This window comes from Convolutriloba macropyga, chromosome 4 (genome assembly GCF_964194025.1).
Source record: "Convolutriloba macropyga chromosome 4, txConMacr16.3, whole genome shotgun sequence".
In the NCBI taxonomy this organism is placed as follows: domain Eukaryota; kingdom Metazoa; phylum Xenacoelomorpha; order Acoela; family Convolutidae; genus Convolutriloba; species Convolutriloba macropyga.
Genome location: NC_134471.1, coordinates 12767094 through 12792608, shown reverse-complemented (window position 1 = coordinate 12792608; position 25515 = coordinate 12767094). Strand labels below are relative to the sequence as shown.

The following is a 25515-nucleotide window of genomic DNA, read 5'->3' as shown; positions in this document are numbered from 1 at the left end:
GACCTCTATAATCATACCGTGCGACAGTGCAACTCGATTTGATCATTGTTGAGGTTTATAATAGCTCTGATAAGATCCTCAGAACTCAAATGATGAAATATAATTCCTGTCACCACCTAAAGCAATCTGCACTACCTTATATGACCACTAAGTTGGGATTTATAATGGGACTTAACCTAGATTTGATTGTACTGTCATAGTTACGTATACAAAGGTAACGTTTATCTGTATATTTGTGTTTTTCCAATTTCAGACAGATTAAAAGACAGGGCAGTAGTCGCAGCATTCTCAATAATCCTCTCTGTTCCTTTGATGCTATTGTACAACTTCACAGCCAATAAGAGTCTTCAAATTGGGACTGCATTACTTTTCCTCACTGGTCTGACTGCTAATGGCCCCTATGCCTTGATCACAACTGCCGTCAGTGCCGATTTGGGTACCCACGAGATCTTGAGGAAAAATAGCCGGGCGCTGGCAACAGTCACGGCCTTGATAGACGGTACGGGTTCTTTAGGGGCAGCTTTCGGTGTTATTGTTTGCTTTGAACTGGACACTGGAAATGTTTTCTACGTTCTTGTGGCTTCCAACATTGTTTCACTGTTTTTCTTAACGAGGTTGCTTGTGAAATGTTACAGAAACTATGAACAACGTTTGAAACGTTTTTGTCGAACTTGTTTATTTTGTAAATGATTATCATGTTCTTTTTCCCTAGTCTCTTTTTCAAACTTTCAACAACAAATTTATTTTTTATAGTTCTTAGCAAGAGTTCCCAAGTTGAGGTGGAAGAACTAAGCCAGCTATGATCAGAACGACTTCGGTCGGGCACAGAGTTGTAAAACAGAACTCAGCGAAAGAACTTGACGATGCGTCTAGGGTCTGTAAAGTCTGATCAGGTCCCCATCCGAACCCTGCAAGATCATACTCCTAGAGTGTGGATAATCTGAACATAGAGTCGTTTCCTTAACTTGTACCCTCTGCTCAAAAACGGGACCTCAAAAATTTATCAATTTCTTGCATCACAATTCTATTTCAACAATGGTCTAATTTTAAATGTTGTATCTAAGACTAATAGTAGTGAAATAAACAACACGTGGTTTATCCCTATATGAGACAAGGAGGCTCGGTAATGTTGGATCGCACATAAGGTTCCGACCCCGCTCATCCACAATTTTGGCATAATTGTCTACCAAATAAAGAACAGATAGAGAAACCCAAAAATTCAAGTATTTCTCTAAAAAAATTGGTGTTTGAACGGAAAGATGGCCTCCAAAACAAACAACTCAATGGCGTAAAAAATGATGCATTAGATTGAGGAGATATGCCAATATTAAGAAAGCGAGTCAAAACGAACAGCAAAATCAAACAATAACAACAACAAACTTTAATTACATCAAAAACTTTATGTCCGAAGTCGAAATAGCGTCAGATAAAACTAAAACTAAACAAAATGACTTCAAATTCAATAGAAACGATATCAGGGGCCAGTCTATAATAGGCTTGGTAACAATTAGACAATAAAGAACAAAAACAGTAAAGTTGAAAAAATTGCTTATTTTTTTTAAAACAATTACTTCTTTCAGAATAACGAGAACCATTAGAAATCAACGAAAATATTCCATAGGTTTACGATTAACAACGCTTCTAAGGAAGGGAATGAAAAAATGCCGGTAATCAATTTTTTATGAGGTTACAAAAAGAACAACAAAGAGACAACCAACAAAAATCAAACAAAACTTTACAGAAGACGCTTTCGAAGCCGTAAAGCCATAATTTGGCCCTCAAAATTTGTTCGATTGCACCTTCTTTGAACACCGATAATGTATTTTGAAACCGCTCATTAATTAAACTAAGTAACAAGTAGACAAAAAGAAAAAAAAGGCAAAATTAAGTAATACTTGTTTCTTTTTCGAAAAAAAATTATTTCCAAAGTCATGAAAGCCATTATCAACAAAAGAAAACAATTAAATATGTTCGTTTACTCTTCCAAAGGGAGCCCTTGAGACTTGCTTTTTTCAGAATAGGTCTACAAAAAGAACGTCAAATATGACAAAAATCGAAAACAAATTAATTTTTTTTGTGCGAAAAACCCGTGTCGAAGACAGTAAAGTCAAAACGAATCCTTAAAGATAGAACCAAAAAAATTCAATTAAATAGTGAAATTAAATAGAGAAGGTAGTGTCGAAGCAGTTAAAACAATAGTCTTTATCTATAAGGATTTTAAAATTATCAATTTTGCTATATTTTCGAACGCCAATAATGGGATATATGAACTGTCAATTACGTAATAATGTGACAAAACTAGAAAGGTGAAAAATGGGCAATTATCTAAAAATTGAAAAAAGTGTGAAATCGATTAGTATCAAAGCCAGAAAAACATAATTCAAGGCGTAAAACCGCAATAGATATTAATACTTAGACCAGTAGAAAGCAGAAGCATTTTTTCTTTGCTGACACAAAGCTACAAGTTGACAAAATTAAGAGAAAAATAGGAAAAATTTAAAAAACCATTTTTTTATTTAGAAGCCAAATATTTTTAAAAGTCAAAACGACCATAAGCTTCCAAGTAAAAAATTATATACCTTAATTTGGAGCTGCTTAAGAAGGCAATTGGACCTATCACTACTGAGCTCTGATTTGAAATGCTCTGTTCTTTAGTTAATATTAAGACTAATATATCGACTAATTTAATTTTAAAGAAAGCCGACAGAATTACAATCCGAATTATTTTTGGATTGTGATCGTCCGCGATTGGTCCAAAACTAGCCCTGCTAATGTATTTCGTCCATTAGAAACACTTATTTATTCCAATTTTTAAGATATATACATAAGTTGTTAGTTAAAAAAATCAAAAACGAATGCTGCGTTTTTGATAATCAACGAGTAAAGTTAGCAAAAATTTAATTACAGAGCCCTCTCAACGAAATTTGAAAAAAAATAGCCACATTTGAGTCTACAAAGATTGTGTTAGTGGTGTTTGGGTGTGTATTTCCTGCAAACTTAATCAAAGTGGACTAAAGAAATTTATTTCGTGCTGTTTTTGATGAAAAAGTCTGAATTCTGAAATATTTAGCCGAAATTTTTCACAAAAAAATTAAATAAAAAGTAGACAATTGTTTTTGTTTTTAAAGATAAAATAAGCAACAATTTCTTACCAAATTTTAACAAAAATTAGCAAAATTGACAAAATTTTAATCAAAAATACCGGATAAAATGAATAAAATCAACGGAATTCACGCTATTTTTGCGAAATTATAAACCTCGATAATTCCCTGTAAAAAACGAAAATTAATTTATCTTTTTAATTTTATATTTTATTCTGGAAGAGCTTTCTATTGACATCAGTCTCAACTCTCTACGATGAATATATCGATCGGCTAAAATTGTCTGAACAAAAAAAACCCATTTGAGTATATAGTTCCTCCCCCATCTCAAGAGGGGTCGGAACAAAGATTCAGATATAATTGGAGTTATAAAGGGGACCTTGAAGGATGGATGAAATATCTGATTTTTTTCTGCCTCCAAGAACTCTCTCAATTCTCATTTAACTTCAAAGAAGTTTGGCCAGAGAATTGGCCTGTATATACCAAATAGATAGATCGTCGTGATTATAGCGAAAAGAAATAAAAAACTAAACATAATTACACTTGCAAACGCACACACACAAAACTCTCACGCAAACACAGACACACACACTTGTTCGAAATGACCTCTTTATTTTGAATAAAATTTTCAACTGAGAAAGTGCGTTGAAATTTACAGATCATTGGAAGTCTTACAAAAGTTGTAATTGAACTCACTTTGCTGGAAAACGTTTAACAAGAAACATCGAATGGTCTCAAATCGCAAAATTGGGTGAATCTTATGTGGTGAGAGTCGTAAAGTTTGTAAATATAATTAAGCAAAATATGACATTGCGGACTTTGATCGGACATCCCCATTGCCATTATTCAGGAAAAACAAAACAAAAAATACAAAATCGAAAACTTTAATTACTATAAACATCCGATAACTCCGTCAAGTTTAAGATAGTAAACTAAGTTATTACCCTAAGTCGGGTACCAAGCCAATTTAATAATAATAACAATGATATTAGTTATATATATATATATATATATATATATATATATATATATATATATATATATAAAACATTAATTTATTTAAAACAGTGTGTTCAAATAACTATAATTTTAGTAGAGTCAAAATATATATTGGAAGTCTCATATGAAAATAAAATGGTGTCACTTCCATTGCAACGTCACAAACCGCATGAAAGAGTTAAGCAGCCAGAAATATGAAGAAAATAATTTAAATTGTTTCGCGTAACTTATGCCTCAAAAAGTGGTCAACTACGAAAAATCAAAAAATTCATCCGCATGGTTACTGAGTTTCAGAACTCAAAATAATTGTTAACAAGGAGCCTCGGTAATGTTTCTGACTTATTTTTTCACCAAATGAGCAAGAGGTAGAAAAGTTTCAAAAGATCACTCATTGTTCGAAGAAATGTTGTGTATCAATTCGTCAAATCGCTTGATGCTCTAACCACTACTCAAATGAAACAATAACTCTCTAGAGGGTTGATGATTTTTGTCATGAAGGAGATTGAGAGACAAGACAAACAACAAAATCAAATTTAAAAAACAGCTTTTACTAACAACAAAAACACAATGTCTATCTATTTTCTCTTTAAAAGTTTAAGGAAAAAGTCAAAATAGGATCAGATAAAAAGTAGACTAAATCAAATGACTTTTACTTCACCAAGACAGATATTGACCTGTTTTTATTGAAAACAATTAACAAATAAACAAAAAACAGAACGGGCAATATTAGAAAATACGTTTACATATTTTTAAAATGTTTAATTTCAATGTCATTGTTGAGGCTACGCTTTACTACTAGAAAACAATTCAGGAAAAGACCAAACCCTGAAGTTAGAATAGCATGAAAAGCAAAATTTAATGCCAGATTCTATCGAAGCCAAAAAGATTTCTTCACTTTTTTCAATAAAAATATTTAGTAACTAAAATTTGTACAAGATCATCATACATGAAGTGAAACTCAAACTTGAACCATCTCAACAATATTTCGAATTTAACGATGTTGCATCTGATTACTTGCGATTGATTCGCAGAACAACCTGTTATTAATACAGAACATTCGACGAAACCTCTACAACGTTAACAAATTACCCATGACATCAATACTGAAGAAGCCAGGTTACGGAAAGCTGATCACACTCTGCAAAATCCCTATCTACAACCAAACGGAGACGCAATTTTGATATTTTTATCCACGTGACTAGCAACATAAAAGAAACTTGAAAGGCTACCAAGATATGCTGTGAAATATGGGAACTCCTAAACTCCATTATTATCTTGAGCTATGATCAGAAACTCAAAGAAAATTGATAAATTCAATCTTATTTTTTTTGTTATTCTGAGCTAAACAAGTTTGTTGTATAGGAAAGCTGATCAATTATTTTTTGAGACACTACTACAAAAAGTTAAGGCACTACTTTAACACTACTACAAAAAATGTAAGTTCAGGCCAAAAATCTAACAATCACTTCAATTTTGCGAAAAAATGGTTTCAAAGCCTATAAGATCAAAATCTATTCGCAGAATTTGAAAAACAATCAAAACAAGGAAGATAATCAATTGCGCTTTTTTCCAGAGTTAGTAACGTGATATGCGACTTTTCAATAATGTGCCATGAATGTGATGATCGGACACTATAGCAAAAGAGAATCTCAAATGTTGGAAAAGGTCAAAAAATCTGTAAAATTCATAAAAAACATCTAAGATCAACGCCAAAAAAAGCCATTATTTAAAAAAAACAGCAATTCAGACTTCATTTTGATCTGCTTCTTAAACATGCAATTTCTCTCTATGCTGAGATTACACTGGAAAGTTACAGAAAAAAGATGGATATTGGCAAACTTCAAATTACCAAACTTTTTTTGGAATTGGTAAATAGGTTAATCTGTTACTGCATAGTAAGCCAACTGTACATGTCGTTGGTGAGACTAAGTCAAAAGACTAAACATTAACAACGAAAACAGGCTGAACTCAAATTTTCATGAACAATTTTGTTCAAATGTTGTTGAATCAAAAAAGATATTCTTTGCAGTCGAATCATTATGGTTCGTCATTGGACTACCTTTGCAAGTATATCTGAGCAGTCAATAATTGAAGTTTGATTCGAATTAAATCTCGTCTGTAATTAACAAAAAAATCAAAAAAGTAAAAAAATACCTCAAAAAGTATGTCTCGCCCGGTTACAATCCGATTAAATTTCGAACTGTAAAATTCCAAAGTTAGACCAAAACTTGTCCTGCTGCTGCTGTTTCTCCATTACATTATAAATTGTTCAAAATGTAACCGAATTAGCTAATATGAACAACAAATCATTATATCAAAAAAATTTTACAAATTTTGGATACTTATTGAGTTATATTTACGAAAAATCCATTATGTATCAATTGAAAGCATTAGAAAGTTTTTCAATAGCTCCATCGATACAAAATTAGGATTCTGATTCCGGACTTAGTCATCACACCACATAAAAATCAAATGTTGTCAAAACTAAGGATTTAGGTAAGAATTTTGAAACATTTATTGGGGCCAATAAAACCATGAACTTTACTCATAAAACAGCTTATTGTTTCTCTGGACCTTACTGCAGAATTAATATCCTTTTTTTAACTGAATGTCAAATTTATGCAGACGTTCTTTTGATTGTGATGAAAAAGACAAAAACTTTTTCAAAAAGAACAGTCCCGAAATACAATCAGAATCATTTTTCATGGCTATGAAAAACGATGAGACCAAAAACTGGTCCTGCCATCGCTGCTCTGCTGTTGGAAAACTCAATTGTTCTATAATAAAAAACATTAAAATTTTTTTGGCATACAAGAATCTTAATATATCAAAAATATTCTATGCAGTTTTCTAAATATCGGTTTAATTTAGCGAAAAACTGCAAAATTGTTATTTCCGGAAAACTTCCATAAGAACCCGAGGTGTAATTAGACTGTCTGGATGATGAAAAATTGTGTCAGCAGCTTTCAAGTCTACACTACCGGTCAAACTGGACAAAGTGGAACAAATAGGCATAATTGACGCCTTTTTATGAAAAAAGGAAGAGTGCTGAATTTTCAAAATTTTGGCTGACAAATTTGCCAAAACAGTTGGTTCCAAATTTTTGTACAATCTATTCTATTTTTTAATTTAAAAGTAACTAATGAGTCTATCTTTAACTATTTTATCATATTTTTGCAACAAAATGATCGAAAATAGATAAAAAAAATTATGAAACCTGTGAACAAAACAACCGAAGTAAACCTAAGCATCACAAAATTTTCAACCTCCATAACTGCTCAGAAAAAGTTATATTCAAAAAATTGTTATATTTCGAAATTCTACGCTTGGCAAATTTTCTGTCAATAATACTCACAATGTTGTACAATGGATATATCGATCGGCGAAAATTGACTGAACAAAAAAATCAGTTGAGTATTTAGTTCCTCCCCCACTAAAGCGGATCGGAACAAAGAGCTGTGTTGCTGTAGACAAGAAGTACTCGAAAAGACAGTCGACGTTGAGGTCTTTGAAACTGCGGTAAAAAATTAAAAGCTATTGGCGTTGGGCTTGCCACCTTTTTCTAGATCGAAACAATGGTTTCAGATTTAAATAGTCAAAAGTTTATCATCATTGGGTTAAACTATAAATAACAATTTTTGAGAGCTATTGGTTGACACTATGTAATAGGAAGACATCAGACTAAGTCTAATTTGGAACGAAGTATATTTCGTATGCATAAAATCTGCAGATTATGAACTTAAACTGTTGATTAACAAAAACCAGTTTAATAATTTCTGAAAAAAATTGATTTCTAAATCGAATTTTCAACACTAAACAAGGACGCTAGAAAATATGCGTACGCACATAATATTCCGACCACGCTTAAACACGTTTTTGTTTTAATTGTCCGCCAAAAGAGGAAGAGATAGAAAACCTTCGAAAAATCGATATTTTTCGGAAATAATGGGTGTATCCAATTAAAAAGCCGCATTAATCCCAAACCACTATAAAAGTTAAACAATACCACTTTAGAAGGCCGATGACAAATAACCAATCAAAAACGAATACAGGTAGAACTCAACCTCTCACAAAAAATTCTACACAAACAATGCTGAAGCCTAAAAACCATCTGCATTCTGCTGAGATTATCATGTATGTTCATTGGCCTTCATTTGCACGTACATTGGCCTATTGACATTTGAGGTTTGTTTTGAGAGCAATTTGCTCTGTAGCTAACACAGACAAAAATCGAAAAAGCCATGAAAACCATGTGCTTTACTCATAAAACCAATTATTGGTTCGCTAGACTTTATTGAAATGTAATTGTATCTTTTATAAATTGCAAGTTTAAATGAGAAAAAAATCGCTAGTGATTAGGAAGAAAAAAATTGAGAAGAAAAAAAAGGTTTCAAAAAAGACATTCAGAAAGTACAATCCCAATCTTTTTTCATCCTTTTTCAAAACTCAACGATGGGACAAACACATGTCCTGCTATCGCTGCTCAGCTGTTAAAAACGAAGTTTTTCTGAACAATTTGGTGAAAAAGTTTTCGGTGAACGAGAATCTTAATAAATGAGAAATAAATTATGCCATTTTTGAGGAAAATATTGTGAAATTTCAAAAATTTAGCTGAAATTTTTGCTAAAAAAACAAGTTCAATTATTTCAATATATCGCATCGATTTTCAAACAAAAGATGACACTATTGTTAATAATTTTTATCATATTTTATCAAAAACAGATAAAAGTTTAAGCAAAAATTACGAAAATTGTGAACAAAACAACGGAAATTAAATTCTAGGCTCGGAGAGCTTTACAATGATGCTATCACGATTCTCTTTGATGAATATATTGATCAGACAAAATTGACTAAACAAAAAAACCGTTTGAATATATAGTTACACCCCTACTAAGTGGGGTTATTTTGCATAAACCTGTGTAATGATTTCTGAGAAAAATTTGTCTCTAAAAAGTTGGGATCCTAGACTCTTAACTACGATTCTCCAGAAAATAAGTATTAGGCTAATTGGAACATTTTTTTGTTGTACTTGACAGTGTTCTACTTTTAACTTAAGGGTGTTTTTTGCAGCGTAATGAGGCCGTTTAAGACTTTGGCTCGCATGATGCAGCATGTTCAAAAGCTATTCTTTCATGATAAAATTTGACTCAGACACAAAACAGATAAACAATGGTGTTAAGATGAACAACAGGCAAACAATAAAAAAAGTGTTAAGAATAAAATGGCGCATTGTAGAAACTTATTAGATTATGGCCCGTATTTTTTTAATTTGTTCAAAATTTTGGAATTTAACTGATGCGCTAGTTTTTTTAGAGATCTTATGACATCTTTTGTCATGTGAGTTCTGATGTCAAATTGAAGGGGTGATTTCGTTCACGCTGAGGCGGAAGCTTGAGCAAAAGAGCGAGTGTTTTTGAGGCGTGAATTTTTTCATCCTGTATTTGAGTAGAGTGAGGGACTTTTGTTTGAAGAGAGAATCGCTTTTTCGATAGTTGTTATATTGTTCACGTGCAACAATTTGAATTATGTTTAAGGCTCATTCCTAACCATGTCTAGGTCTAGTTTTTATTAAATTTTTTTTTTGAATTGCAGTTCAGGACTTGTCCAGATGTTGTTTTTATCACACTGAACAAAGATGTTCTGAGACAAAAGACTGTAATATCAATTTCAGCGGTCATTTACAAGTTTTTAAAACTTTTACCAATTAAATCACTCTTTGTTTGAAACAATTTCCAGTTTTAGTTCTTTTGTTTTTGATTATAATTAGTTATTGTATCAAATTGATTGATAAGATTGGGTATATTACAAACAATGACCTATAAGTTACAAAAAGCTTATTTTAAATGATGTTAATAATAATCGTTTTATTCTCTGGCATTAATATTTTTTAATCTCCTTAGTATATTGTCAGTATCATTTTACTCTTCATCAAATGCTTAAATCATTCTGCATTCTGGTTAGCTTAATATATATTATATTTTCAATTTTTCGTAAACAATCTGAATCAGGTGTATAAATAATTATATTCACAAGTTTCTTTATTCAAACTCAACTTTTACCAATCATCAAGTTATTTTGACTAGAGCAGTTTGAAAGGATCATTAATTCAATGTTTTTCATGGTTGATTTGAGTTAGCATGATTATCAATTTTGTCTATGTAAAATAGAAAAAAAGTTTTCAACAAAAACCGCAAGTTCAATATGATAAACAATGCCAAATATATTTAAAAGCTTAATTTTTTTGTACTAAACTAAGTTATAATATTATTACGATTTTAAAACAGACTTGTGATAAAATAAGCTCAAACTTAATGCTGAGCTTTTAGTTTTAGTTCTAGAATGTGAGAGAGTTTTTAATGAGATTAAAACGTAACTTTTTTACTACAGACATTTAATAAATCGAATATAATAACACTGTAGTTTGCAAACGCGCGGAGGTTGATTATACTATTGATAATAAGACCAGCCACATTTTCATAATTTTATTTTGTTCAATTTGAATTTTTGGCGCCATATTGCCAAGAAAAACAATCAAATATGATATTCTGTTTTTAAAAACTTCAGACCTTCAGAGCCTTACCCGTTTGAGTTCATAGTTATAGACAACCACTTCAACAAAGTATTACACTTCTCAAACAAATTTTCATCCAAATTATTTTAAACAAAATTATTACAAATCTTTTCATTGTTCTTAATTTTTACTAAGGACAAAATTCAGGAGTCAATATAATCATAGCTATGAATGGAACCAGCAATTACGACACAGATTTGGAACGACAATGTCTAACAATCGGCGTCTTTCTAGGTAAGATTTTTTTCTCTTCTCAATCAGGTTATAAAGTTTAATATTCGCGTAACATTTTGTACAGATTATAGAAAAAATAAATGAAACAAATGATTCAGATATACATTGGCTGATCTAAAGTACAAGCACTTTTTTTCTTTATCAAAGTTCCATGACTACAACTTTTAATAAACCCCACAATATGAAGTTGTAAATTTATAACTTTTTGAATTACGGGGTCAACCCGGGACGTCATATATTGAGGTCATTAGAACCAGCTCGACTAATCTAGCACAGGCCGCTGCAGTAGTCATTATAGTTTCATTTCTATGCACAAATAATAAAAAATCAGGTTAACTTATCTGGTTTACCGAAGTGAAGTATGATTTAAAATCTTAATGCGTGGGCGAGAGCTTTCAAAATGCACTGCATTTACGCTATTATCTTTGCCGCCTTTGGGTGGTTGTCGCCATATCTGAGAAATCTGAATGTTGCCTGTTTGTTTTATGAAGGAAAATCTGAGCGATATGGGGAGTAAAGGAATTGAGGTAATTAAAAGGCGTTTTGCTATCCCAGTACTGGGCAAGTCTAAATACTAATCTGACGACTCTTGGCGAAGACTCGGATAACACTTGCAAGTTGACAACAACTTTTGAAGAACGTTCCATTGAAAATTTCGAATTTCGGAAATTTTTTTAAATTCCAGGCTACTTCTGACGGAAGTTTTCCGAACCTTTCTTCGACTGGCCAACACGTGATTTTAGGCTTGACAAGTCTTGGCAAAGACTTGGATTTAGACTTACCAGTTTAAAAAGTCACACGATCATAGCTCTGAATCATCAATGCAATGAGACTTTTAACTAGACTTGCCCAGTACTGAAATTGACTTAGTGTTAGGTCCACTAAATAAGTTCCATCATTTTTCAATGTTTCCATTAGTAAAGCAACTCAACATAACGTGCCAAGCATCTAGTCACTCAAAAGCCTTTGGAAAAAGTTTTAACACGTATAAAAGGCAAAACAACATGGACCTCTCTTTTACATCAGTTGAAATGTTGAAATGATGATTACGAACAAGCTTTAACATTATTGAGCACAACATAAAAAAGCAAAATAGGCATAAAAAGGGCATAAAACGACAAATCAAGTCTGCACGTTAGGTAGGGGATCAAAACAAGAATGGTCATCTTACCACCTATTACCTGCGAAGGAATATCTTGCTGTTGTTTCCTTTCAAAAACTCCAAAATTTAAGCTTAGGGATCGATCTCTATTTTGGGCATCTTTGATTAGGAGATGAAAAAAAAACATTTTCGCGGCTTCGGTTGTATATTTTAGCCTGTTTCATTCTTAAAAAAGTTACAAATTAGATAACTTTAAAGAAAAAATCCGAACCATAGAAATTGATAGAATTGGGTATTATTTTCTTAATCTTTAGCTGAAAAAAATCGGACATTTCAGATTTAACTTAAATATTGATTTGTCTGAATTCTCATTGCTTGATAAAGAAGATATTTTATTGTGGTCTATGTACCACTGATCTTCCACAGCAAAAGAAACTATTTTAGCTTAGCAGAATAAATTAAATAAGACAACAAATAATTACAGCTGAAGAAATGTAATGTAGTTTTAACAGATTTAGTTTTTTTTATAAAATGTTATGGAGACGAAATTTATAAAAATAATGGTGGTTATCATAAATAAAACAACAATCACCTTGTTATCATAGTTAGTGATTGTACTCAAAACATCAATACATAAATAAACTCTGAGTGGATCTTTTCAAAAATTGCGCCCCCCCATTTTGGTACCCAGTAGAGAATCGCCACCCCCTTCGCACCGACCGGGGGTTCGGAATGCTTGCCGACCGACACGCCAGTCGCATTTTTTTTCGTTTTGTTTTCCAAATCGGCTAGTTGCTACACCATTCAATATGGCGTATTTTATTCCATTCAATTTAACATAGTAGGTGCATGCGTTGAAATTTATTAGTCGGCTCTGATTGGTTTAATAAAATGCTCGCTTAAATTCTTTTCAAGAATAGCCACCTTTTCACAAAATGGGGACAATAGTTGAAAAGATACCTCTGAGTTAGTAAACAAGGCATCAAAAACCTTTGAGTAATTCGATATATTCAAATTAGAGCAATCAAGGAACGAACGACTGATAGTGGACTTGAATTTATGTGAAAAGATGCTACAATTACAGGAATAAATTAGAACAACAATTTAAATTTATTGATTCGGTTAGCAAATACATCTTTAAATAGGAAATGGATGAATAGTGCAGTAAATATGTGATTAATTGAATAACTGAATGTAATTCTTAAGCGCCTGTTAAACAAATTTAGCAATTAGCAAATGTGGAAAAAACAACTCTCTTATTAAATTTCTCATTAGCTGAAACGATGAGAGGAATTTTTGAACTTAACCAGTTGAGTGAAACTAAAATCAACTAGAAATGAAAGTTTTGATAGTTTTGTAATCGCAGAAATTTTGGAGTCCATTCATATTTGATTTCCTGCATCAAACTTAGATATAACGATTTCCGTCCCACACTCTTCGATATCATAGACAGAGAAAATGCCTGAATGGTGTAAAAACCTGGGCCTGGGAGACTTTTTGCCGTGCGTTCAAAAATCATTGCAACTGTTGGAGAGCAAGCATTTTACTTTCGCTTTAGCGGGGAAAAATAGAGGATTCTAGTTCATTTTTATCGTCATTCTGGTTCTAGATATTAGAAATCGTTTTCAACATTGCTTTCATATCTCTGTTTTTCCTCAAACTCCGAGGCTTTTATCGGAGGATTGCCTGATGTTGACGATTTTTCAGGAATTGTATCGATTTAGGGTTTTTAATTGAAAATAGTGGATTTGCTGCGGTTTTGAAAGTATTTGCTGGAAAGTATTTCTTCGGAACGTGCTTGATTTAGATATCTTCGAATTATGGGAAGAAACAATTGAAGCCTTTTCAGATTGCAATCTAGGCGCAGATTGCAATTTAATTAAATATTTTGTGCGTGAAGCTTACCATGGAACCGTGGAGTATTGTCTCATTGAGTGCCCATACATTTCGTTTTTATCTTTATTAAGTCTTTTGCGCTAAATTAAGCTCCAAAGAGTTTTCTGTTCTCTTTATTGGGTATTGTCAAATTTGGTTGCACGACAAACTTAAACCCTGAATTAATGGATAATGGATGTTTTGCCATAGCGTCTGCCAGTGCCAATTTTAACCTGGTTCATCGCTTTTTCAACCAAGATGCCATTTTGCTGCATCGTAACTTGTTTTTGGCGCATAGATAATCAGCGATGCGAACAGTTTTATTGTCTACGTCCGAGCAAGGTGTTTAATTAGTATCTTTCTTGATAATTACGAGGTGCACATACCCGCAAAAAATTTAATGATCAATCCAAATCCTCCCAAATTACCATGATATGTGAAATACAGCACGAGTAATCCCTCCTGTTTGGGCTTTAGTTTGGCCGCAAGTTCGTCAATACAGAGGCATCTTGAGCAAACGTTTAGGACCCGCCGAGATGAAAAAGTTAAGGGTATACATTTAAACACACCCGGACTTCTGAGGACAGCCTCTTGGAAATCAAAACCACCAGGAATGATTTGGCGAAAAAAATAGTTAAATTGTTCTCAAAGACCTCCTCCCTTAAAAAGTCGATTGCTGGTGTAGATGTGTTGCGTTTGCAGAGAAACTATTTGTGGGAGGGTTGAAGGTAGAAAACAAGTCGGCTTTTTCTTTCAATTTGAGCAAAATTTGTTGCTGGATTACAATATTTGCTGTTTTTCGCGTTAATCTGTTGTGAGTGACAACTTACTGGTTGATACTTGTATAAGTTGCTGAAATTGGGTCACGATTGGGGCCAATTGTTGCATTCTAGCGGACTCGTTGTCACTTTTAGTAGCGTACTTCGCTTGTTGATTTTGTTGGCGAGAATTGTATTCCATCAGTACCATTTTCACCCGAAGGTTACCCACAATAATCCACAAAACATGTCACTCTGCTTCTATCTGATTTTTTTGAATTGCGTTCGTTCAAAAAAACAGTAACAATTTTGATGCACAATTATCTGTCATGACAGTAAAAGTTTCCTAAAAAAAGTACTTGAAATCTTCTACTGACTAAACCATTTGAAGCAGTTCCGATCCAATAACTGTTCCGTTCCTCATGTCTTTTAAAGGCAGGTGACCTGTATAAAACAACTTGCCTGGCAGTCTGTGAACGTGGTCTATATGCAGCACCTAAACCAGATCAATAACCATTACATTTGATATTCCTTAATCGGGGTTTTAATGAGTATTGTCTGTTGGGAGCGCAATTCGCCTTTTATTTGTTGTAAGTGAACTCCAATAAAGTTTTGAGTGTCTATTAAATAATGGACGAAGATACGGGGTGACAATTTTGAGATAATTTTGAGACAATTTTGAGGGGTGACAATTGTGAGATACGGGATGACAATTTTTAAATAGTTTACTTAGAATCACTGTAAATGTTTAAGATTTTTAATTTCAAGTTACATAAAGAGTGAGATTTGCCAATTTTTTGTTTTCTAGTGATAAAATAGCGTTTAATTTTATTTAAAACCCAGTCTATTGAATTTAGCAAATTATAATTTTAACGGCGAATTTTTTCGAAGATTATAGTGAGCAAATTTTTCAAGCTTTAATAATGTGTTCTTGATATCTAGCGCGACTACCTAAAAGTTTTTTATTAATTTAAGGTCGGTTAAAATGTCATCCTTTATATTACTGTGTGGCCAACAAAACTTGTAGTAAAACTATAATTGCCTAAGAGATTCGCTGTCTATTACACTAAAAGTGCAATGACGGGCAATTCTTGTTATATGTTGAGTTGGCGGTAATTTTTTCCAATTACTATTATGTGAAATTAGCAGTTTAATGTGCTAAACTGTATCAATACGATTCAAAAACTAGGCCTTTGGTATTTATTTCTGTCTACTGATCATTTTAAAACCCTAGAATCGATAGACATTATCGATAAGGAGGCGTTCTCTGCCAATGAGAGAGAATTGATCACCCTCTACTATAGCTATTTTGTTTTTTTTTCTGCAACCCAATCATTACAAGTGACTATTGTGTTGATTGTACCAATTGTCTTGTTTTTTTGTTGTAATGCGCTTATAAATTGTTAAAGCAATTCCCTAGCAGCCCCTTTGTCTGAAAATGTGCTGGCCTTGGCTAGATTTTTGTGGAAAACAGAGCGAAGGCTTCCCCAAACCAATAATATTTGTGTTGAGATAGTTTCGAAACAAATTTGGAGGCCCACGTTTTTGGAGGTCTTGTTTTTATGTTCCTTTGGTTTGAAATTAGTACAATACAGTTGTCATTCATATCGCCTTAGTAGGAATTGTAATTGACTTTGTAAATTTTATGGTTCTTCTCCATAGAGTCAATCTCGTTTACTTGATCTTCGGATTTTCATCCGCGTTATTAAGCATCAATTTCTGATTCCAATTTGTGGGCTAAGATTTTTTACAGATCTGTGCGAAGAGGCTTTCAAAACCACAATTTTTACATTGATTTCTTTGGCTGGAAAACATCGTTGGTGACTAGGGGACCACGAAACACCAAAATCTAGACACTTACTAGGTTTGTGTTAATTGTTCTGCCTTTCGTTTTGGTAAATTGCTGGAAAATTATTGCAATTCCTTTGAAAATTTTTCACTAACGTATTCAAATTGCTTTTTGACTGTGGAAAAATGTCTAGTTATTCTCAATTGTTTTTTGCAATCCCGCCTCGGCGTTGATTGTCATCCCGAGAGCTGGTTTGAGTGCAATCATTTCCTTCAGCAATCTTTCCGTCAGCTATAATAGCGACGAATTCGCCTCGTTATATAGTTTTAGACTGATTCCTGGATCACAATGAAGTAACAACTCCCGAAAAGATCCTTAGAATTTTTTATGGGTTCTCCATTTTGTTGTTTTTACGTCAAGAAGACAAGTTTGTAAAATTTTTGGTAGGTTGTTTAATTAAATTACTATCCAAAATGTCAAAGAGATCTTGTATACACATCTTGTTTTTCTCGTGGTTTGATTTTTGTGAGCAAAACATTCTTCGTCTTTCGGTCCCAAGAATAAGACAGGACAACGAGACGGCTTTACTGTTGCAAAATTTTTCCGTTATTTGTTGCCACATAGGTAATTTTTCCATGTTTTTTTCGTAGACTGGTTAGGGGTCTAGGTTGATATTATCGCTGGGTGGTTAACAAAGAATATCGATAGATGTTTTTTGATGGGCCTGGATGGCTAATTTAAAAGTGACACGCCAGCGTTCTAATCGTGGAGTTGGCTCTAGTGTTGGTTTTTCTGAATTCTCCAATGCCGAGAGTTGCAGGTTCTTTTGTCGCTTACTCCGTCATGTTATACTCAATTTGTGATGTATAGCAATTGTGAACAATTAAATTGAAGAACGTTAAACGAAGTGTTCAATTCAGTCTTCTTTTCTCTCACACTTCTACTGAAAACCGTCCGCAACGGAAACTCGGCGCGATTCCAATTATGTTCAAGAGTGAAACAAGAGATAGAACTGAATTATGAGATGGATATAACTGATAAAAAAAAGATGATGGGAAGCAGGTTGTATGAAAATTGACATCGTCTGAGAGAGAGCAAAAAGAATTGCAGGTGGACAGACAAATATATCATAACATACCACAGCTCATGGGTATAGATCCAGATTGACAAACAAATTAGAACCTAGGTTTCCTTATTTACCACAACACAAGGCGAAAATAAATTGGTGCCTCAAAATATCAGTTTCTGAGTTTCAAGATGGTGAACTTACCTGTAAGGAAAAGAAAAAAAATCTGAAAAAAAAGGAAAAACATCTTGCACAAAGTTTAATATATGAACAATTCTGATTTTCTTTTCGTGCGGATAAATATCATCCTGTAATCTGTTAGAGTTGCGCAGCTCAGCAGCTCATGTTCCTTTTGCAGCCTTGAAAATGTCATGTAATTAAGGGAGAGGGGTAAAAGATAACTCGTTCCAACTTCTGGTATAATATTTGGTATAGTAATTTATAGTATTTTGTTTTTAGTGTATATATATATATATATATATATATATATATATATATATATATATATATGTACCGGAAAATAATAATTTCTAAAATATATTTATCTGTACTATAAAATATTTTTGTATAAAATTTTTTTGTATAATAATTAAGATTATTTTGCATATATACTTTTTCTTAGTCTTTATTTACCTTTATAATGACCAAAACAAGCAGTTGTTTTTCAACAAGAGCTCAAAGTGAGGGAAGGAGGAGGGGGGGGGGGCGTTACAGTCCGTTGCTATGAACTTTCTGGAATATTGAAGAATATCGGCGAACAAAAATGGGTTTGAATTATAAGTTAATTACCCTAATCCCCCTTCCGCTTGTATTTATTTCCATTAAAAAATGCGAGCAATATTCTCGTTTCTCTTTCCTGGTAATAAATGCACAGAGGTGGCAGAGATAAAATTTTAAGCGAAATCAAATTCATTTTCAAACCCAGGTTAAGGCCTAGAGTTATGAAAAAATTCAACAATTCTAGTGGGGATGACATTTATTGACTAAAATTACACAGTTGGGTTTCCTATTTGAATTCGAAGAGAAATCCTTTTATGAGTCAAGCAAAAATCTTTTCAGAGGCATTTTTGGGTCAAGCATGGTCTTTTAATAGGCATCTTACAAACTGCGAATTCATGAAAAGACTTTTGCTTGACTCATAATTTGACAATAGCGCAACCTAATTTCTGTAAACCGCTATTTTCAGTCGAGCGAAGGTCGACAGCAACAATTTGGGTGGAGCTAAAGTCCAGCTGTTTGATAAAGTTGGTCTTGAGTGATATCATAGACTATTTAGGTCGCTCATCGTCTTTTCATACCTTTTTTCGCCCGATCATGATCTTTTCATAAGTCGAGGTCTAAACCTAGAATTAACTACATAGCAACGGACAGTAATGCGTTAAAAATGTGTACCAGTAAAATGTGTGCGGGCAAATCTCAATTAATGAAATCTGTTCTGAACGTTGATTTGTGTCATTTAAGTCTGTCCAGCCTGCACGTGGAAGAAACTGGAGCTGACGTTCAAGACTTCGCCCTACTTGGGAGAGTTCCAGGAGAGGACAATCAAACTGAACACAACCAAACGAACCATGGGAAGTGCCAAAGTGTACTACTGCTGGAGTACCCCTCAAGACTTTGCATGTTACCAGGACAGTCCCATAAATATAGGTATGGATACAAATGAAAGAATTCTTTTCATAATGGAAAATAATAATAATTTTTTTCTCAAATTGTTCAGTTGATAGTATACAGATCTGCACGCAAAGTAAAAAAACTGAAATTAAAAAATTGAAATGAGATACTTGAGAACGGGCCATCGGCCCAATAGTGCTCTCCCACAGTCAAATAAGTGATTGTATTTGTAAAGGTAATTGCGAAGCTACTTCTTGACTGATGGAAACAATTTATTATTATTATTATTATTATTATTATTATTATTATTATTATTATTATTATTATTATTATTATTATTATTATTATTATTATTATTATTATTATTATTATTATTATTATTATTATTATTATTATTATTATTATTATTACTATTATTATTATTATTATTATTATTAGTATTGTTATTATTATTATTATTATTATTATTATTATTATTATTATTATTATTATTATTATTATTATTATTATTATTATTATTATTATTATTATTATTATTATTATTATTATTATTATTATTATTATTATTATTATTATTATTATTATTATTATTATTATTATTATTATTATTATTATTATTATTATTATTATTATTATTATTATTATTAGTAAAAAAAAATTGAAATTTCACCAGAGTGCCAGACTTGTGAAGTAAAATCAATTTTGTTTCTACGTATAACATTAAGCTTTTAGCAGAGCCTTAAAATTAGTATGTTCTCAGCTCTCCTTTTCTATCATTCCCCACATATCACTGTGACCATTTTTGTGAGCGTGAATGCTCTAAGTGAGTGCTGATTCTCACACAGACAAACTAACCTCACAGAGGCAAGGGCTGGTACTATCGATCATTGGCCTGTGAATCACACACATTGCCTCTAGGTTAGCACACAACTCGAGTGAAGTCTTTGAGTTTTTCTGAATGTCTTTATTTAAATTAACATGCCTATTAATAATAACTAGTCTACAATCCCTAGTATAATCTTAAAAGCGAATTGCCTCGCGAATTTGTCATTCTAACATTGTTACGGAATCTGAGGAACAAATGCATATATTCGTCGGCGCAAGTTCTAAACTAAAATTTCTGCTTGGTTATAAATTGCATTCGCGCCGGGAATGATGGTATGACTACTCTACAAAAGCAATCATTATTAGTCTGGCGAATCACACGCTCGGAGTTCGTACCTCAACGCGAATGACAACTTTTTACCTCTGAATGCTTTCTTTTGGTTGACGTGAATGAGAAACGGTTGCATGACCTACAGATGAAATAACTTCACAGCTCTCAATAAAATTTACGAAAATCTGAAAATTAAGCGCAAACCTGCTATGGGCTGGGACTATCTTTTTCTGCCACTATTTCTCGCCAATGGTGAACCATCAATACTGGTGACGCAAGAGTGGCCGAGAAAGATAGTCTATACAGCTGCAGTGTGGCATTAGCTATGTAACTGATTTAATCGCACCGAAAGTTGACTAAAAACATTACCACACTGTTTGTTATTGCCTTCTCAGAGTTTATATCGACACATCACTTTTGCGATCTATTCTGTTTCACCCCCCCCCCCAAGTGTTTTTTATGACCCCCAGTTACAAATTATATGTTTTTATCTAGCACGTTACTATGTAAGAAATTAGCACGTGCGCCTTGGGGTCTTAAAAAATTTATGCTCACTAAGCTCGGGGGGGAACAGAACAGACCCCACTTTTGTTTTTCATAGTAAAAGCGTACCAGCAAAAGTTTCCAATACGCGGGCCGAGGTGTCAGCGCTAAAAAAACGCAAAATATGTGACATTGGCGTGATTGCGTGAAACGTACGTAGGATCTACGCAATAAGATTTGAAAAGAAATTATCTCCGTTTTTAGAGATAGATCTAGAATTAGGCGTACGATAAATTTAGCATTTCTAAGATTATAGCTTACATCATTTTGAAAATAGTAATCTTGACATATATTTCAATGACCTTCAATAACTCAATTATCCCAAAATAGATCGACAATTTTGAATACAAATACCGTTAAATTATAACCTATGCAGGTTTATCATCTAGGAGCGTGAGTTGTGATTTTTTAACTTGTTTGTATTCAAAACCGATCTATTCTGGGATAATTGAGTTATTGAAGGTCATTAAAATATATGTCAAGATCATTATTTTCAAATTGAAGTGAGCTATAATCTTAGAAACGCTAAATTTATCGTACGCCTAAATCTGGATCTATCTCTAAAAACGGAGATAATTTCTTTTCAAATATTATTGTGTAGATCCTACATACGTTCCACGCAATCACGCCAATGTCACATATTTTGCGTTTTTTTAGCGCTGAAACCTCGGCCCGAGTATTGGAAACTTTTGCTGGTACGCTTTTACTATGAAAAACAAAAGTGGGATATATTCTGCCCCCCCCAGCTTAGTGAGCATAAATCGAGTTTAAATAGCTTAAATTGAGTTTAAATTGAGTTTAAATTGAGTTTAACGTCGACAGAGAGCCAATGAAAACCATGTTCAAGGGCCTATCTTCACATGTTTTAACGGCCCTTAACCATGGTTTTCTGAGAAAGCGACTGACAGCAGTCGGGTTTGAACCTGGGTCTAGGGGTTGGGATGAGGAAGCGCAATGAGTTGAGCTAGAAGCAGGTGAGGCGCGTATTTTATCGGGACTTTTGTCAATTAACGTCGCATGCGTTTCTCCTTTTTTCCATTTCGCTCCTTTTTGCACGCATTTTTTTGCTCCATGTCTTTCCTCCTGTGACTATATATCTATTTCTATATATTAAACGCAATTCGAAAACCTCTACCACCGTGTTTAAGCTCTTAATCCTCAGATGTTTTAAGGCCTCTTAATGATGCAGCAAAGCGTCTTGTATGCATTTTGAAAAATGTCAATGGCCGAAAAGCTGCTGTTGCCAAAATAGTCAATGACCAGAAAGCTATCTATGCCATAAAGGTCAATGACTGAATAGGCGTGGAAGAAAAAATAAGTCATTGACCGAAAAGCTGCCAACGACCAAAAAGCTGCGTGTGCCAAAAGGGTCAACAACCAAATAACTTCGGATGCAAAATTAGGTCATTGACCGAAAAACTGCCAATGACCGAAAAGCTGCGTGTGCCAAAAGGCTCAGCGACCAAATAACTTCTGATGCAAAAGTCGGTCAATGACTGAAAAACTGCTAATACAAACTGAATCCATTTATTACACGAAAATAGTCCTGGAATGATATGTGCTGATGTATCAATGGTGTTGACAAAACAAAGATTCTCTAAGTAAAGGTCAATTACTGAAATCAAATCGAAGTTAGAAAACTGTCCGTATAAGATGATTTTAGTTAGCTAGGTAGTAAGGCCGCAGTGACAAGCTTTTGTGTAACGTTTTGAAATTCTCCGTAACATAGATTGATGCGATTCTTCTAAGCGGAACTTATTACGCAAAATGTTTGCGTGACCGATTTGGTTTTTTAAATCATATATTGCTTCACATTTGTCAATTTTGTTTAATGCTTTTATGAGACTGAGTTCAAACAAAATTGAAAAACGTGAAGCGAAAGATCTTTTAAAAAACCCAATCAGTCGCACGAACATCTTGCGTATTAACTTCTGATGAGTTTAACGTCGACAGAGAGCCAATGAAAACCATGTTCAAGGGCCTATCTTCACATGTTTTAACGGCCCTTAACCATGGTTTTCTGAGAAAGCGGTTGACAGCAGTCGGGTTTGAACCTGGGTCTAGGGGTTGAGATGAGGAAGCGCAATGAGTTGAGCTAGAAGCAGGTGAGGCGCGTATTTTATCGGGATTTTTGTCAATTAACGTCGCATGCGTTTCTCCTTTTTTCCATTTCGCTCCTTTTTGCACGCATTTTTTTGCTCAATGTCTTTCCTCCTGTGACTATATATCTATTTCTATATATTAAACGCAATTCGAAAACCTCTACCACCGTGTTTAAGCTCTTAATCCTCAGATGTTTTAAGGCCTCTTAATGATGCAGCAAAGCGTCTTGTATGCATTTTGAAAAATGTCAATGGCCGAAAAGCTGCTGTTGCCAAAATAGTCAATGACCAGAAAGCTATCTATGCCATAAAGGTCAATGACTGAATAGGCGTGGAAGAAAAAATAAGTCATTGACCGAAAAGCTGCCAACGACCAAAAAGCTGCGTGTGCCAAAAGGGTCAACGACCAAATAACTTCGGATGCAAAATTAGGTCATTGACCGAAAAACTGCCAATGACCGAAAAGCTGCGTGTGCCAAAAGGCTCAGCGACCAAATAACTTCTGATGCAAAAGTCGGTCAATGACTGAAAAACTGCTAATACAAACTGAATCCATTTATTACACGAAAATAGTCCTGGAATGATATGTGCTGATGTATCACTGGTGTTGACAAAACAAAAATTCTCTAAGTAAAGGTCAATTACTGAAATCAAAACAAAGTTAGAAAACTGTCCGTATAAGATGATTTCAGTTAGCTAGGTAGTAAGGCCGCAGTGACAAGCTTTTGTGTAACGTTTTGAAATTCTCCGTAACATAGATTGATGCGATTCTTCTAAGCGGAACTTATTACGCAAAATGTTTGCGTGACCGATTTGGTTTTTTAAATCATATATTGCTTCTTTTTTGTCCATTTTGTTTAATGCTTTTATGAGACTGAGTTCAAACAAAATTGAAAAACGTGAAGCGAAAGATCATTTAAAAAAATCCAATCAGTCGCACAAACATCTTGCGTATTAACTTCTGATGAGTTTAACGTCGACAGAGAGCCAATGAAAACCATGTTCAAGGGCCCATCTTCACATGTTTTAACGGCCCTTAACCATGGTTTTCTGAGAAAGCGGTTGAGTTAGAGCAATGAGTTGAGCTAGAAGCAGATGAGGCGCGTATTTTATCGGGACTTTTGTCAATTAACGTCGCATGCGTTTCTCCTTTTTTCCATTTCGCTCCTTTTTGCACGCATTTTTTTGCTCCATGTCTTTCCTCCTGTGACTATATATCTAATTCTATATATTAAACGCAATTCGAAAACCTCTGCCACCGTGTTTAAGCTCTTAATCCTCAGATGTTTTAAGGCCTCTCAATGATGCAGCAAAGCGTCTTGTATGCATTTTGAAAAATGTCAATGACCGAATAGCTGCGTGTGCCAAAAGGCTCAACGACCAAATAACTTCTGATGCAAAAGTCGGTCAATGACTGAAAAACTGCTAATACAAACTGAATCCATTTATTACACGAAAATTTTCCTGGAATGATATGTGCTGATGTATCACTGGTGTTGACAAAACAAAGATTCTCTAAGTAAAGGTCAATTACTGAAATCAAATCGAAGTAAGAAAACTGTCCGTATAAGATGATTTTAGTTAGCTAGGTAGTAAGGCCGCAGTGACAAGCTTTTGTGTAACGTTTTGAAATTCTCCGTAACATAGATTGATGCGATTCTTCTAAGCGGAACTTATTACGCAAAATGTTTGCGTGACCGATTTGGTTTTTTAAATCATATATTGCTTCACTTTTGTCAATTTTGTTTAATGCTTTTATGAGACTGAGTTCAAACAAAATTGGAAAACGTGAAGCGAAAGATCATTTAAAAAAACCCAATCAGTCGCACGAACATCTTGCGTATTAACTTCTGATGAGAAGAATCGCATTAATCTATGTTATGGAGATTTTTAAAACGTTACACAAAAAGTTGTCACTGCGGCATTAAAATAACCTTATATCGACAATTTTCTATCTTCGATTTCATTTCGGTAATTAAACTCTACTTGAAGAAAACCTGAAGAAAACCTTGAAGAAAACTTGAAAAAAGAAATGAAGAGACAAGACAGAGTGAAAGAAGAGAAACGAGAGCCACAAAGGGAGCAAAAAAGACGAAAGAAAAAAGGAAAGAAACAAAATAGAAAAGAAACACAGAAGGAAAAAAGAGAGAAAGGAAAGAGAAAAAGAAAAAGAAAGGCAGAAGAAAAAGAACACTAAAGAAACAAAAGAAAGAGAAAAAGACAGAAAAGAAAGAGAAACGAAAAAGAGAAGTTCTTCCGAGAGTCAAAAGCAAAACCCGAACAAATGCTTTGCAGCCTAACTTCATTTGCACTAATAAAACTGACAAAAAATGATTAGGTTAATTGAACTTCAGTTGTTTAAACTTCTTATGAGACTGAGATCTAACAACTGAAGTTTAATTAACCTAAAATTTGTCGGCAGTTTTATTTGAGCAAAAAGTTAGACTGCGAAGAATTTGTTCAGGTTTTGGTTTTGACTCCAGAAAGATCTTTGCTCTTTTTTTCTCGTTCTTTTCTGTCTTATTTCTTTCTTTTTTTTCTTTACTGTTCTTTTTCTTCTGCCTTTCTTTTTCTCTTTCATATCGCCTGCTTTTTTTCTTTCCCTATT

General features: G+C 33.6%; 2 protein-coding genes across 2 annotated transcripts in view; both read left to right on the top strand.

Moving 5' to 3' along the window:
- The window catches only part of LOC142337980 (glucose-6-phosphate exchanger SLC37A2-like), a 111396-nt gene extending 110643 nt beyond the window's left edge, over window positions 1-753 (top strand). Inside the window, exon 7 of the mRNA XM_075387614.1 lies at window positions 254-753. Coding sequence (XP_075243729.1) covers window positions 254-690 — 437 coding nt within the window. The 3' untranslated portion in view covers window positions 691-753. The remainder of the gene's footprint in view (window positions 1-253) is intronic.
- A 9797-nt stretch (window positions 754-10550) lies between these two features.
- LOC142337979 (uncharacterized) overlaps window positions 10551-25515 on the top strand; it is a 29864-nt gene continuing 14899 nt past the window's right edge. Inside the window, exons 1-2 of the mRNA XM_075387613.1 lie at window positions 10551-10905; window positions 18957-19142. Coding sequence (XP_075243728.1) covers window positions 10839-10905; window positions 18957-19142 — 253 coding nt within the window. The 5' untranslated portion in view covers window positions 10551-10838. The remainder of the gene's footprint in view (window positions 10906-18956; window positions 19143-25515) is intronic.